Consider the following 14750-nt stretch of genomic DNA (forward strand, 5'->3'; position numbering starts at 1 on the left):
TCCACCTGCTTGGACCAGGAAACCAAGTGCGGGTTAGGTCTTTGCTTCAGACACTAACAACATGTGGATGTTGTCGATGACCGCTTTGGAAGAGCTGTGTCGATGGGGTGATAAGCAGGAAGGGGTTCTCTCTGAGTGCTTTTCATTCCTTAAAAGTGACCTCCTTAAATTTTGGTTTTTAGACTTGAGTTCCTATGGAATAATAAAGATACAACAGACAACAGGGGTTCTCCTGTTCCTGAGGAAATAAAAATGACCTGTCAACAATTTATCCATTATCATCGTGATCTGTGTATCCGAAACATTGTCAAGGAAAGAAGGCAAGTACAAATTCTAGATAATTATATTTTAGATGATTAATTTTGGTTTGTAACAGGCTAAGTAATATGGTTGTAATTAACTATATGATTGGTTTTTTTTTTTTCAATAGCACAATTACATGTAAAAGTTAAAACAGTTTATAGTTTAAGAAACAGCATATACTGGGGCACCTGGGTGCCCAGTTGTTTGGGCGTCGGACTTTCAGCTCAGGTCATGATCCAGCCCCATGTCAGGCTCTGTGCTGACAGCTCAGAGCCTGGAGCCTGCTTCAGATTTTGTGTCTCCCTCGCTCTCTGCCCCTCCCCCACTTGCACTCTGTGACTCTCTCAAAAATAAATAAAAACGCTTTTTAAAAAAATTTTAAAAAAGAAACAGCATATACTGGGGTGCCTGGGTAGCTTAGTTGGTTAAGCATCCAACTTCAGCTCAGGTCATGATCTCACGGTCCGTGAGTTCGAGCCCCGCATCGGGCTCTGTGCTGACAGCCTCAGAGCCTGGATCCTGCTTCGGATTCTGTGTCTCCCTCTCTCTCTGCCCCTCCCCTCCCCCCACTCATGCTGTCTCTCTCTGTCTTTCAAAAATAAATAAATGTTAAAAAAAATTGTTTTAAAACAGCGTATGTAAGATTCTTACACTTTTTAGAAGTTATATAACTTCTGATTTCCATATAAAATGTGAAAACTAATTTAGAATGAACGAAAATGTAGTAAAATATTAACATTCACTTCATGTTGGCCGTTAGTGTCTCTCACAAAACCAGGAGATACACTGGATTTAGAAGTGACTTTCTATTCTCCATCTCCTAGTGGTATGTTATTTCATATTATTAATGACATTGTCAGGAAAATGAAATGAAATCTGTCCTTTTATGTCTATAGCTGCCAATTTGAAATTGCCATTCAGGATGATATATGTACACATATCCTATGCCACTATATTTGTTTAGAAACAGGTAGCCTGGGACAGTTAGTGGAAAGGGGACTCACTGGGCACTGATACTAGAAGTCAGCTCCCGAATCTGCTACTTATTAGCTATGTGACATCATTGGGCAAGTTCAGTTGTCTAAACCTTAATTTTCCTCTTCTTTAAAATTAGATGGCATGTTTTTGAATCGGATAGCAAAATCTGTACGAGGGTCCTAGCCCGGTTTCTGGAAATGGTAAACTATGAAGAAAAGTTAGCTAAAGAGCCAAACAAAATTATTTCAAAGTTCCACTAATGGACAGTTTCAACAATTTACAGTTGCTTCTTAAAATTAAAGGGGGGCTCCTGGGTGGGGTGGCTCAGTCGGTTAAGCACCTGACTCTTGGTTTCAGCTCACGTCATGATCTCACGGTTTGTGGGTTCGAACTCCACCTTGGGCTCTGTGCTGACAGCATGGAGCCTGCTTGGGATTCTCTCTCTCTCTCTCTCTCTCTCTCTCTCTCTCCCTCTCTCTCCCCTCTCTTTCTGCCCCTCCCCTGCTTGTGCTCTCTTTCTCTCCCTCAAAATAAATAAATAAACTTCAACAAATAATAATGAAGTGAAGTGAAGTGAAGTGAAGTGAAATGAAATGAAATGAAATGAAATGAATTGAAGAAAGGGTGCTCCACGTCAGCTCTGCCAGGCCCACTGTGATTGCGTAGGTGGGAAGCACGGCGCTTGCAGTTGACAGGCTGCCTCGCGCCCAGGTGGCCGAATGGACGCTGGCTGGTAGTGGTGCTGCCCTGTGACCAGTAGGGTGGCACATTCTCTGCCACCCTGTGCAGTTCCGTGGGCTGTGGTTGTAGCTGCCTGATCAGTCATCAGGAAGCAAATATTCTCCAGTTGGTGTCAGGGATATAAGGTGTTGGGCTATAAATTAAAAACCAGCAAGCAGGGAGAAGGATCAGACAGAGGTCATAATATTCCAGGTGATGTTTGTAGTTGTAAAGCATAAATTAAGATATCTTATTAGTAAGCAAACTACTGATGTTAAAACATTTTGACTTATGTACTTGAGAAGATCCTTCATGGATATTAGCCTCTTCTCTAATTTCTATGTGAAACCCTATATTCATTAGTGGTTAAACGCTTTAACATTTTTGTCACTTACTTCTCATCTCGTCTTGATTTTCATTCACTGTTTCCTGTTGTCAAGCACTTTAGGTTTTACAGCTTGACTGATGCTTGTGGACAGATTCATGTTGTCTATTGCATATTTGTATGAAAATGTTAAGAGTTCATTTAATTGCTTCTTTCACACTTCTCTTCCTCTTGTTTATTTATTCGTACCTGAGGCACCCCACATTTGCATTGGGAAGACAAATTTTAAATAATCAAGAAATAGATTCATAATCAAAGCACATTTTAAAGACCTTAGATTTATGGCAAGACAGATCACACTTATTCTTTCCTTCCTTCCTAATGCGCCAAATTCCTGACAAATATCAGGAAGATTGTCTTGCTGATGAAGGCAAGAAGAAAGACTATTTGTGGGCAGTGTGATAAACAGAAAATAATGAAGTGAGATTTGAGTAGTTTAGTGAAAGTAGTCACTTTTTAAGAGCTCATAAAAACATATCATTTAATGTTCAATTACTTATTATACCTAAGACTATTCAATTACTTATTATACCTAAGAGTATATCATAAAATAAGTAATATTCAACTGTCTACAGAATAGATCAGGTTATAGCCGGCCAGCTACTATAAAAAAGAATGCTTCTTTGTAGATGCATTTACATTGTCTCTCTTTTTTTTTTTTTAAACATGTTTCTGTTTTCACAAGCATTGTTGGCATTTTTTTTTCCCCTGGTGGGTCTTTCTAGGGTTGGATGAGTTAACAAACCCTTTATATTCAGAAGAGTTTCATTCCTGCCACACTTTTAACTATCATGCTGTGTTTCCCTGTCTCCTGTTTTTCCTTGCTTGTCCTCTATCATGCAGTGCTGATACCAGGTTTACAGAACATATGGGTGAATCATTCCTTTGACATACAGGTGTGGTGCAAAGACGTCTACTGGGACCTTCTGTGGCTGTGACCTGGTGAACTGGCTCATTGAAGTCGGCCTTGCCTCCGACCGTGGGGAAGCTGTGATATATGGAGACAGACTGGTGCAAGGAGGAGTCATCCAGCACATAACCAATGAGTATGAATTTCGGGATGAGTACTTGTTTTACAGATTTCTTCAAAAGAGTCCTGAACAGAGTCCTCCTGCTGTTAATGCCAACACTCCCCCACAGGAAAGATATAAAGAGATCGAGCATTCATCCCCATCCCCTAAGACCTAAATTATGAAGGAGACAACCCTGGGCCACATTCTGGCCCCAGATCTGTTTCTTAATAGCTGTCTGACCTTGGGCAAATCGTAACCTCTCCAAACCTCAGTTGCCTCTTCTGTAAAATTTGACGAGGTGTGTTCCTACCCCATGCTAACATTCTGTGACTTCGTGTGTTTGTAAAACACACAGGAAACTGACAGGAAAAAGAGAAAACCAAATCAAAATGTAAAGTTCTGATAATAAATATGATAATTACTATAAACTAGTTATGCCAACATTTTAAAACATTGCTCCCCACAGCCGTTTGCTATAATTTCAAGACGAACATCCAATTTATTATTGCTTTAAATTGCCAAATTTGGCAGGTATATTGCTGGCAGGAAATGGACCTTAAATTATGACAACTTTGCACTTATTGATAGCACCTCCTGAAAAAGAATTTTAGTGATTCTGATAAAAGACCTTCTTATTCTATTTTCCCCATTTTCTTAACAAATAGTACTCATTTAAAAACTAGAAGCAATATTTTTTTTTAAAGTTCATCTTTTCCTGCTTTTCTATCCAAAGTACTAATCTGTGTCATTAGGAGGCGAATAAGAACCACCATAAATATTATCTCCAAAATCCATCCACAGAGGTATAATCTTTAACATTTGTACTGCAAATAATTGCAGCAGATTTGTTCAAATTTTATCAACAAATCTGTTGCCATGTATCGATTCTGGTGTTTGCAGAAAGCACCACAGTGCAGAAGGATAGCCCCATTCCCTTCTTCCCTGCAGTTAATGAGAAAAAGCTATATAGTTCAAGCCAAGATTTTAAAATGTTAAGCCTAACACCCTACTTTTACATCTAGAATTTAGTCTTCTTAAAGTGTCCATGTATAAAAAATCTACAAACTTGAAAGTTATTCAGTGTTGCCCTCCGATAAGCTTTATCTTCAGTAAATTAAAAAGAGATCTATTCACATGACCTTTGAACCTCTACTTAATTATTAGGTGTCAGTGCTGGTTTACCTTATTTAAACTATGTTTCTAGTATTTATTTTTCTCATACTTTTAGTGTGTCATGTAAAAGCCATTTAGAAAATAATTTATAGACTTAAATCATTGCTCTTTTAATGCAACAAATATGTAATTTTTTTAAAAAACCTGCATGGAAGCCTAGTGTATTTAACAAGTAAATTACACTTTATTGTGTAGTATTAACCTGTACCAACTTTACGTTATGATTAGGGAATGGGGATTTTTTTTCAGCAGAAATGTCTTGCTGCAAGACTTTTTTTTTTTTTTTTTTTTATGACCACATTATAACTCTCAGAACGCTCAGGAGTAAGCATAAAGCCTCATTGTTATACCAGGAGACTTTTACAGTTACAACAATACGGATATTAATTCACATGCATGCAGGCAACTCAAACTGGAGAATTTGTTTTGTGAATAAATCATACTACACCTGTTCTATTATTTGCATGAAGGGAATAAGCAGCATCTTTTTCCATAGGAAACACTAAGAGAAAACCCTGGACCAGAATGATCTGCGGTTTCAGATAACAAAGGCTTTTAAGGGATATTTTTAGGGTTATGGATACGCTAATTTTATTAAATGAAAATATTTGTAACTTTTACTCTCACTGACAAAGCAAGTTTCTCAATAAAATACCTATTTTAACTTGCATTGCCAACGTCTTCTTTGACTAATCTGAAAAACGCAGAAGCCATCATAGAGGTCTTTTCTGTAAGTTTTCAGTGTTTTCTTAAATGGGTCTCCTGAGATTGTTCTGTTCTTCATGACCTTCTGGGATCTATCTGCACAGGGCCTTGCCCAATTATGCACTCAGTAAGCACTTTTTATTAATGAATCAATATGACATTACAGTCCTTTTCACATATTTCATAATTTTTAATATGCAAGGTCACAGCTGGGAAAATTATCTGATAGAATTTTGATTAAAATCTATCTAAAATCTTTTAGGTGCCTGGCTGGATCAGTCGGTAAATCATGTGACTCTTGATCTTGGGGTCGTGAGTTTCAAGCCCCATGTTGGGTGTAGAGATTACTTAAAAAAACAAATCTACCCCTTTTAGGCTAATATTCAATACGGTCAGTTGTTCTTTTCTTTGTTATGAATAATTCCATGACTAGCTTTTGTTTAAACTTCAATATTTTCAGAATAAGGTAAAGTGTGCTTGGCATTTTAAGAATAATGACTAATGACAGTTTCTAAAAGCAAGAGGGATGTAAAACTATTATTTCACATTTTTGCTATACAGAATAGTGTTTGCCCCATCAATTCTAATATGATGTTAAATATTAAATTACTTTAGACCACTGGACATAGGTAGTCAAGTGATGTCTGATGGTTGGAAACACAGTTCAGGATCAGAAATATCATCACCATTCTTCAGGAAAATGCGGAATGATAAATTTCTATGATTGGTATGAGAAAAGCCTGAAGTAATTAATTAAGAAAAGAACACACTCACTCTGTAGTACCTATTTTTCATAAATGTTACAAGTAGGAACTAAATTTCCAAAACTCGAGGCTGAATAATTATTTCTAGGGTAAAATTTTTGGTTGATGAACAAAACTAAAAGCCTACTGAATGGAAGAAGATATTTGCAAATGATATATCCAATGAAAGGTTAGTATCCAAAAATATATAAAAGAATTTATACAACTTGACATCAAAAACAATCCAATTAAAAATGGGCAAAGACATGAACAGACATTTCTCCAAAGAAGACATACAGATGGCCAACAGACACATGAAAAGATGCTCAACAGCACTCATGATCAGGAAATGCAAATCAAAATCAAAAGAGATGTCACCTCACACGTGTCAGAATGGCTAAAATCAAAACACAAGAAACAACAAGTGTTGGTGAGGATGTGGAGAAAAAGGAACCCTCTTGCACTGTTGGTGGGAAGGCAAACTGGTACAGCCACTGTGGAAAACAATATGGAGGTTCCATAAAAAATTAAAAACAGAAAAAAATTAAAAATAGAACTACCATATGATCCAGTAATCGCACTACTGGGTATTTACCCAAAGAATACGAAAACGCTAATTTGAAAGGATGTGTGTCCCTACGTTTATTACAGCATTATTTGCAATAGCCAATAAGTGTCCATTGATAGATGAATGGATAAAGAAGATGAGGTAGGGGCGCCTGGGTGGCTCAGTTGGTTAAGCGTCTGACTTTGGCTCAGGTCATGATCTCGCAGTTTGTGAGTTTGAGCCCCACATCGGGCTCTGTGTTGACAGCTCAGAGCCTGGAGCCTGCTTCGGATTCTGTGTCTCCTCCTCCCTCTGCCCCTCCCATGCACATGCTCTGTCTCTCTATATCTCTCAATAATAAATAAAACGTTTAAAAAAAAAAAAAGATGTGTGTGTGTGTGTGTGTGTATACACAATGGAATATTATTCAGCCATAAGAAAATGAAATCTTGCCATTTGCAACAACATGGTTGTATCTAGAGAGTATAATGCTAAGCAAACTAAGTCAGAGAAAGACAAATACCATATGATTTCATTCATATGTGAAATTTAAGAAACAAAACAACAACAAACAAGAAACCAAAAGACAAACTTAATGATAGAGAACAAACAGATTGTTTTCAGAGGGGGAAGGGGGGGAGGGGGTTGGGTGAAACAGGTGAACGGGATTAAGAGCATATTTACCTTGATGAGCACCAAGTAATATATGGAATTGTTGACTCAGTCTATTGTATACCTGAAGCAAATATAACACTGTATGTTAACTGTACTGGAATTAAAAATAAAAGTTTTTTTGGTTGAAGATTAATATATAAATTGATGTTTTCAACAAAGATCAAACAAACTAGCTTTCTCTAAAGTACTCAGTTTAAGGTTCCCAGCTAGCTCAGTCAGTAGAGCATGAGACTCTTAAAGTACTCAGTTTATTAGTTATTCCCTTGGTTTATTACATCATGGTAAATAATAAACCATATCATTGAAGGATTAACCAAAAAAAAAAAAAAGCTTAATTTCAAAAAAAACTATATTTTTTACTCCTAAGAAACACCTGAAATTTAAGAAAACCTTACATTTTCAGGGTGCCTGGGTGGCTCAGTTAAGCGCCCAACTTCAGCTCAGGTCATGATCTCACGGTTCATGGGTTCAAGCCCCGCCTCAGGCTCAGGCTCTGTGCTAACAGCTCAGAGTCTGGAGCCTGCTTCGGATTCTGTCTCCCTCTCTCTCTCTGCTCTTCTCCTGCTCATGCTCTGTCTCTCTCAGTTTCTCAAAAATAAATAAACATTTTAAAAAAAAGGGAAGTCTTAAATTTTCTAAAATATACTACAAGGCGTTAATTACCCACACAATTACCAAAACCCAAATACCATATTGGATTTACATAGTGAAAGTCTCCTAAACTTAATTAATTCACATATCCTTATAATAATATCAGTCTTTAGGGAGTTATTATTCCCATTTTGAATATGTAAAAAAGCAACAGGTCGACCGGAGACTTAACAAAGGTTACCAAGTTGTACAGATAGATTGTCTAAATAATTTGCTCAACTTTACAGAGGACTGGGTACATTATTTCCATCAGCACTTCAATGTTCATTTAACAAATATTTATTGAGCCTCTAACTTGTGCCAACACAATGTTGAATACTGAGCACACAACAGTGGGGTTCCTAACCTCATAAAGCTTCTATTTTACTGTGAAAAACAGATGTGAAACATATAATTACACTTGTGATCAGGATCACATGTGGCTCTGAGGGTACGTAACAACAGACTTGACCTTGTGGTATGGGGAAAACTTTCCTGAGGAACTCCTGCTTCAGCAAAATTCTAAAGGATAAAAACAACTACTTACATAAAAAGGAGGATGTGAAATGAATGGTGCAAGCAGAGGGCACAGCCATTGTGAAGGAGCTGGACACATTCAAGGATTTGAAAGAGCAGTGTAGTGAGCGAAACAAGCCAGTCAAAGAAAGACAAATACGATGATTTCACTCATATGTGGAGTTTAAGACACAAAACAGATGAACATAGGGGAAGGAGAAAAAAAGATACGGAGGCAAACCATGAAAGAGACTCTTAACTTTAGAGAACGGTGGGTTGATGGAGGGAGGTGGGTGGGGGATGGGCTAAATGATGAGTATTAAGGAGGGCACTTGCTATGATGCGCACTGGGTGTTATATGTAAGTGATGAATCACTAAATTCTCACTAATGTTACACTGTATGTTAACTAATTTAAATAAAAACTTGAAACATTAAAAAACCCTGAAAGACCAGGGACACCTGGGCGGCTCCATCAGTTAAGCATCCAACTTAAACTCAGGTCATGATCTCATGGTTCATGGGTTCGAGTTCGGCCTTGGGCTCTCTGCTGTCAGCTCAGAGTCTGGAGCCTGTTTCAGATTCTGTGTGTGTGTGTCTGCCCATACCCCACCTGTGCTCTCTCTCTCTCTCAAAAATAAATGAATAAACTTAAAAAAAAAAAAAAAGCAGAGTAAAAGCTTTTTAAAAAGGCAATAGTGTACAAGGGTTCCTTTACACTGTCAGTGAGAATGCAAATTGATGCAGGCACTGCAAAAACAGTACAGGGGTTCCTTCAAAAGTTAAAAATAGAGGGGCACCTGGGTGGCTCAGTCAGTTAAGCGTCTGACTTTTAAGTTTGGTTCGGATCATGATCTCATGGGTTGTGAGTTCGAGCCCTTCATCAGGCTCTGTGCTGACAGCATGGAGTCTGCTTTGGATTCTCTCTGCCCCTCCCCTCCCCTCTCTCTGTCAAAATAAATTAAACATTTCTTTTTTAAGTTAAAAATAGATTTGCCATATGATCCACTAATTCCACAACTGGGTATTTAACCAAAGAAAACAAAAACACTAATCCGAAAAGATATATGCACCCCTATGTTTATTGCAGCATTACTTACATAGCTTAGATGCAGAAACAACCCAAGTGTCCATTGATAGATGAATGGATAAAGAAACTGTGGTGCATATATACAATGGAATATTATTCAGCAATAGGAAAGAATGAAATCTTGCCATTTGCAACAACATGGATGGGCCTAGAAGGTATAATGCCAAGTGAAATAAAAAAGACAAATACCATATGATTTCACTCATGTGCAGAATTTAAGAAAACAAAGGAACAACAACAGCAACAAAAACCAAACAGACTTTTAAATAGAGAACGAACTGGTGGTTGCCAGAGGGGAGGTGGGTGGGGGGGATGGTGAAAGAGATAAAGGGGATTATGAAAAGAAAAAAAAAAAAACCTAGCAAAAGTATAATAAGATACAGATGGGCAGATCAGCAAGATCTCATTGATAGTTCTTAAGGACCGGGACTTATCTCAATGACTTTTTAAAAGAATTTTAGATTCAACAATAAGAAAATGAACAGCCTGATTTTTAAAATGGGCAAAATATCTGAACAGATATCTCACCAAAGAAGATATACAGAGGGAAATTAAGCATATTAAAAGATGCTCTGCAACATAAGTCATCAGGGAAATGCAAATTAAAACAAGGAGATACTACTACACATCTATAAGAATAGCCAAAATCCCGAACACTGACGATACCAAATGATAAGTAAGGATGTGGAGCAACAGAAACTCTCATTCATTGCTGGTGGAATGCAAAATGATAGTCACTTTGGAAGATAGTGTGGCAGTTTCTTACAAAACTAAACATACTCTTACCATACCATCCAGCACTCATGCTGCTGGTATTTATCCAAATGAACTGAAAACTTATGTCTACACAAAAACTGGCACATAGATGTTTATAGCAGCTTTATCATAACTGCCAAAACATGGAAGCAACTAAGGTGTCCTTCAGTAGGACCTATGGTTTTATGACTGGGTATCCGCAATCAAAATATCCAGAATACTATTCAGCACTGAAAAGAAATGAGCTCCCAAGCCATGAAAAGGCATGGAGGAATCTTAAATGCATATTACTAAGTTAAAGAGGCTGAAAAGGCTATATACTGTACGATTCCAACTATATGACATTCTAGAAAAGGCAAAACTACGGAGATAATAAAAAGGTTAAGTGGCTGTCAGGGATTAGGGGGAGGGAGAGATGAATAGGTGGAGCACAGAGGATATTTAAAGCAGTGAAACTATTCTGTATAATACTCACTAATGCACGTCATTAAACGTTTGTCCAAACCTATAGAAGGTACAATGAGTGAACCCGAATGTAGACTATGGCTTTTGGGTGATAACGATATGTCAGTGTAGGTTCATCAATTGTAACAAATGTATTACTCTAGTGTGGGATGTTGACAGAGGGGGGGAAGTTGGAGGTGGGACAGGACGTATGCAGGGACTCTGTACTTTCTGCTCAGTTTTGCTTTAAACCTAAAACAGCTATAAAAAAATATTTTCTTAAAAAGTTTTAGGAAGGAAATTTATTATTAGATTTACATTCCCAAAAGATCACTCTGCTGCAGTGACCCATGTGAATGGAGATAAAAAAACAAAAATGGGTGTAGGACAGTTCACTGCAGTTGTCCAGGTGAGAGACAGTGCTAGTTGAGACTAGGGTGGGATGAAAGGAGGAAGAGAAAACATGTGAGCCCCAGAGAGAGAAATAAGATTCAAGTATGTGCCCCTGGATAAATGAACAGCCTGCTTACCCTTAGTTTCCCCATATATTAAGAGAGAGAAAGGAGGTGTATGGGGGTTGGCCAAAGGTCTTCATGATTTGGGGAGAGGCTTTCACTGAACCATCTGTAAAGCAAACACATAATTAACTGAGTACTTGAGACAAATCTCTTTTCTTTTGTAATGGTAGCTCTGTATTAGACGAACAAAATTAAGCAGATTGTGGTTTTTAAATTTTTTTTTTTTACATTTATTTATTTTTGAGAGACAGAGAGAGACAGAGCGCGAACAGGGGAGAGGGAGATAGAAAAGGAGACACAAAATCCAAAGCAGGCTCCAGGCTCTGAGCTGTCAGCACAGAGCCCAAGGTGGGGCTCGAACCCACAAACCATGAGATCATGACCTAAATCGAAGTCGAACGCTCAACCAACTGAGCCACCCAGGCACCCCTAAGCAGATTATGGCTTTTATGAGAGAACTTAAAAAAAGAAATTTTCTTTAATCATCCACTACTTTAGTAATAATCCTAATTACAATGATAGCAACCAATAAATATGATAATATAATAAAAAACCTAAAATAGATATTTCTAGAAACCAATAAATAATGTTGAGTTGGATTCTTCTTTTGTTTTATAGTTGCAACTTTGAGTCTTACGTGGTAATCTCCATGTAACTTTAACAAAGTTTTATAAACTTTGGGTAAATATTACTTGTTAATAATGTTCATAATACATTATGCACTATAATGTTCTTCATGTTCATAATACACTAATAATTCTATTTTGTTGCCACTATCTCATTTCTGTTGCTGTTTTCACTGAGTGAAGAGAAACAAAATTTGAGAAAGATTCATGACACAGAAACAGTATCTCCTGAGGTCTTGGTTCCCTTATCCCATTTCCTAATCCCCCAGACAAGCTCTCCTAAAAACATTACCATAAAAGCCTATAAGGGTGCATGGCTGAAAAAGTGCTTGATAATTAGAGCTAAAAGCTCACTGATGCCAAGTCTTGACAAAAAGCATGTTTGTGTCTAATAAAAGCACATTTGCAAGATTAATACACTGTAGTAAGACAATGTATAAATCTAGAAAATTTTGTTAGAGATGATTAATATTTGCCTAATGAGAAAAAACTCATTACTTGAGAAACAATATTTTCCATTACTAAAGAAAAATCTACTTTCTTGCTGTAATTGAGAAAATTATTTGAGGACAATACATAAATATACTAAATATAAACCTATTCATTATTTTAATATTTCATACTTTATGCAGAATTGAATATTTAATTATTGTAATTTTTAAAAAGGTATTATGGCTGGAAAAAAACCACATACACATACACACACACATACACACACACACACACACACACACACACACAAATACCTGAAATAACTCCTGGCTATTCCATGACATATGTGCCTAATTCCAATGTTATTTTCTTTCTCAATATTTCAGCAAGACTATGTGTAGTTTTAATAGGCCATTAGGTAAATGCTATTAAAGAAAAATCAGATCTACTCAAACTAGGTTATATCATTTACCAAGGTGATAGATTCTGACTTTGAGGAAGATTGTTGACCATTTATATGACACTAAGAACTAATGTTTGACTTATAAATTCTAATTTCATCTTTTGCACACTGGGGAAAGAGATTAACAATTTTATCAACATCAAGATGCTTGTTTTGAAGAATTGATTCCATTTCTTTGAATAGTTCTTTCTCCAGTTTCCTCATGTTGTCCAACATAGTTTTGGCTTTTTCCTGAACAATGAAAAAATAAAATAAGTAAATACACACACACATGTAAGTCTAACCAAATTCCAAACCACCTCTACAGACAAGTTTTTTTTTTTCATTCTGGTTTCCACTTCTAGTTTGGTTCCCCTCTCATTCTTTAGATATAGTACGGAATGAAATTCTTCAGGAAAAATCTTTGTTCTATATTGAATTAATGGATTAACTCCAATTTATTAGGTATTTTTAGTAGAAAAGATTAAGCATAATTGCATAGGATTAGTCTATAAGCAAGAAACCTAAAAGAAAAATTTACAGGACCATTGAAATTATGATATTGTGTCTGGGGAAGGTTGCTGAAAAATGAGGCTAAGATATTTTTATGAAGGTGGATCTTCTATATTTAAAATCAATATTATCAGATTAAACAAAGGAAAAAGAACAGTAGTATTCAAGGGAAAGAACAACTAAAAAAGACATTTTCTCTATGATTCCTCCCTGTTTCAAGAATCGGGGGAAAGGTCATTACTCATATAGAATAAAGGAATTTTTAAGTTATTGGTGAATTACCATGACCAGTTATAGGGTAGGTACTGAGAGAAAAAATATATAAGAAGAAAGTTACTAGAAAGTAAGAATAATTTTAAAAATTTGAACCATTATAGGGCAGAATTCCACAAAACAAAGATGCTGAATCTAAACATGGACTTTAAAATCAAATTGGATCAACTTTTTCTGATGAAACACTACATTACATATTAGTGAGAAAAAAATATATTTTGTCTATAAATGGTATTGAAATAATTGGTCACCTCTTGGAAAACAAAGTTAGAATCCCTACTTCATAACATACACAAAAATAAATTTCAGGGGCACCTAGGTGGCTCAGTAAGTTAAGCACCAGACTCTTGATTTCAGCTCAGATCATGATCTCAGGGTTCGTGAATTCCAGCCCCACGTTGGGCTCTGCGCTGACAATGCGGAGCTTGGTATTCTCTCTCTGCCCCTCCTCCCACACCCTCTCTCTCTCTCTCTTAAATAAACATGAAAAAATAGAAAGAAATTTCAGAAAAATTCAAGAACTATTTTTTTCAAACACACACATACATACTAGAAGAAAATACAGAAGTTATATTTATTTTGAGATGAAGCAGGCCTCTAGAAGCATGAAATCAAGATGCCTTAAAGGAAAAGACTAACAAATGTAATGGACTTAACTTAAAACTTCTGTCTGAAAAAAAAGTTAAATAAACAATAAACTGAGATAAAAAATTGCAATATAACAAAGACTCAAAATTCATATAGTTTTGCCTCTCTGAGGCAAAAGACAAAAACAACCAAGCAACAATTGAAAAACAGGCTAAGGAAAAGAACAGGCAAGTCATTTAAGAGGAAATACTAATGGCTAATAAACATCTGAGAAGCTTTTCAACCTCATCAGTAATCAAGAAACGTACATTAAAACTACCAGTAGCATTGACTCTCCCTAAGTCATAAAAATAGACTAGAACCAGAGAAAGACAAATACCATATGATTCTGCATAATATATGTGGAATCTAAAAAACAAAACAAATGACAAAAAGCAGCATTAGACCCATAAATACAGATAACAAAGAAATTGATGGTTGCCAGATGACAGGGGGTGAGGAGGTAGACAATATGAGTGAAGAGAAGAGGAAGATATAGGTGTCCAGTTATGGAATGAATGCCATGGGGATAAAAGGCACATAAGGAATATAGTTAGTGGTATTGTAATAGCATCGTATGGTGACAGATGGCAGCTACACGTGGGGTGAGCATAGCATAATGTATCGATTTGTCCAATCACT

The 14750-nt window shown here is 36.6% G+C and overlaps 2 protein-coding genes across 2 annotated transcripts in view; one reads left to right on the plus strand and one right to left on the minus strand.

Moving 5' to 3' along the window:
* The window catches only part of GPR155 (G protein-coupled receptor 155), a 48173-nt gene extending 42933 nt beyond the window's left edge, over positions 1-5240 (plus strand). The window contains exons 15-16 of the mRNA XM_060621754.3: positions 183-320; positions 3283-5240. Coding sequence (XP_060477737.1) covers positions 183-320; positions 3283-3574 — 430 coding nt within the window. The 3' untranslated portion in view covers positions 3575-5240. The remainder of the gene's footprint in view (positions 1-182; positions 321-3282) is intronic.
* A 1466-nt stretch (positions 5241-6706) lies between these two features.
* SCRN3 (secernin 3) overlaps positions 6707-14750 on the minus strand; it is a 37601-nt gene continuing 29557 nt past the window's right edge. Inside the window, exon 8 of the mRNA XM_060621762.3 lies at positions 6707-12947. Within this exon, the coding sequence (XP_060477745.1) occupies positions 12777-12947 (171 nt within the window). The 3' untranslated portion in view covers positions 6707-12776. The remainder of the gene's footprint in view (positions 12948-14750) is intronic.

The sequence above is a fragment of the Panthera onca genome, chromosome C1 (genome assembly GCF_046562875.1).
Source record: "Panthera onca isolate mPanOnc1 chromosome C1, mPanOnc1 haplotype 2, whole genome shotgun sequence".
Classification (NCBI taxonomy): domain Eukaryota; kingdom Metazoa; phylum Chordata; class Mammalia; order Carnivora; family Felidae; genus Panthera; species Panthera onca.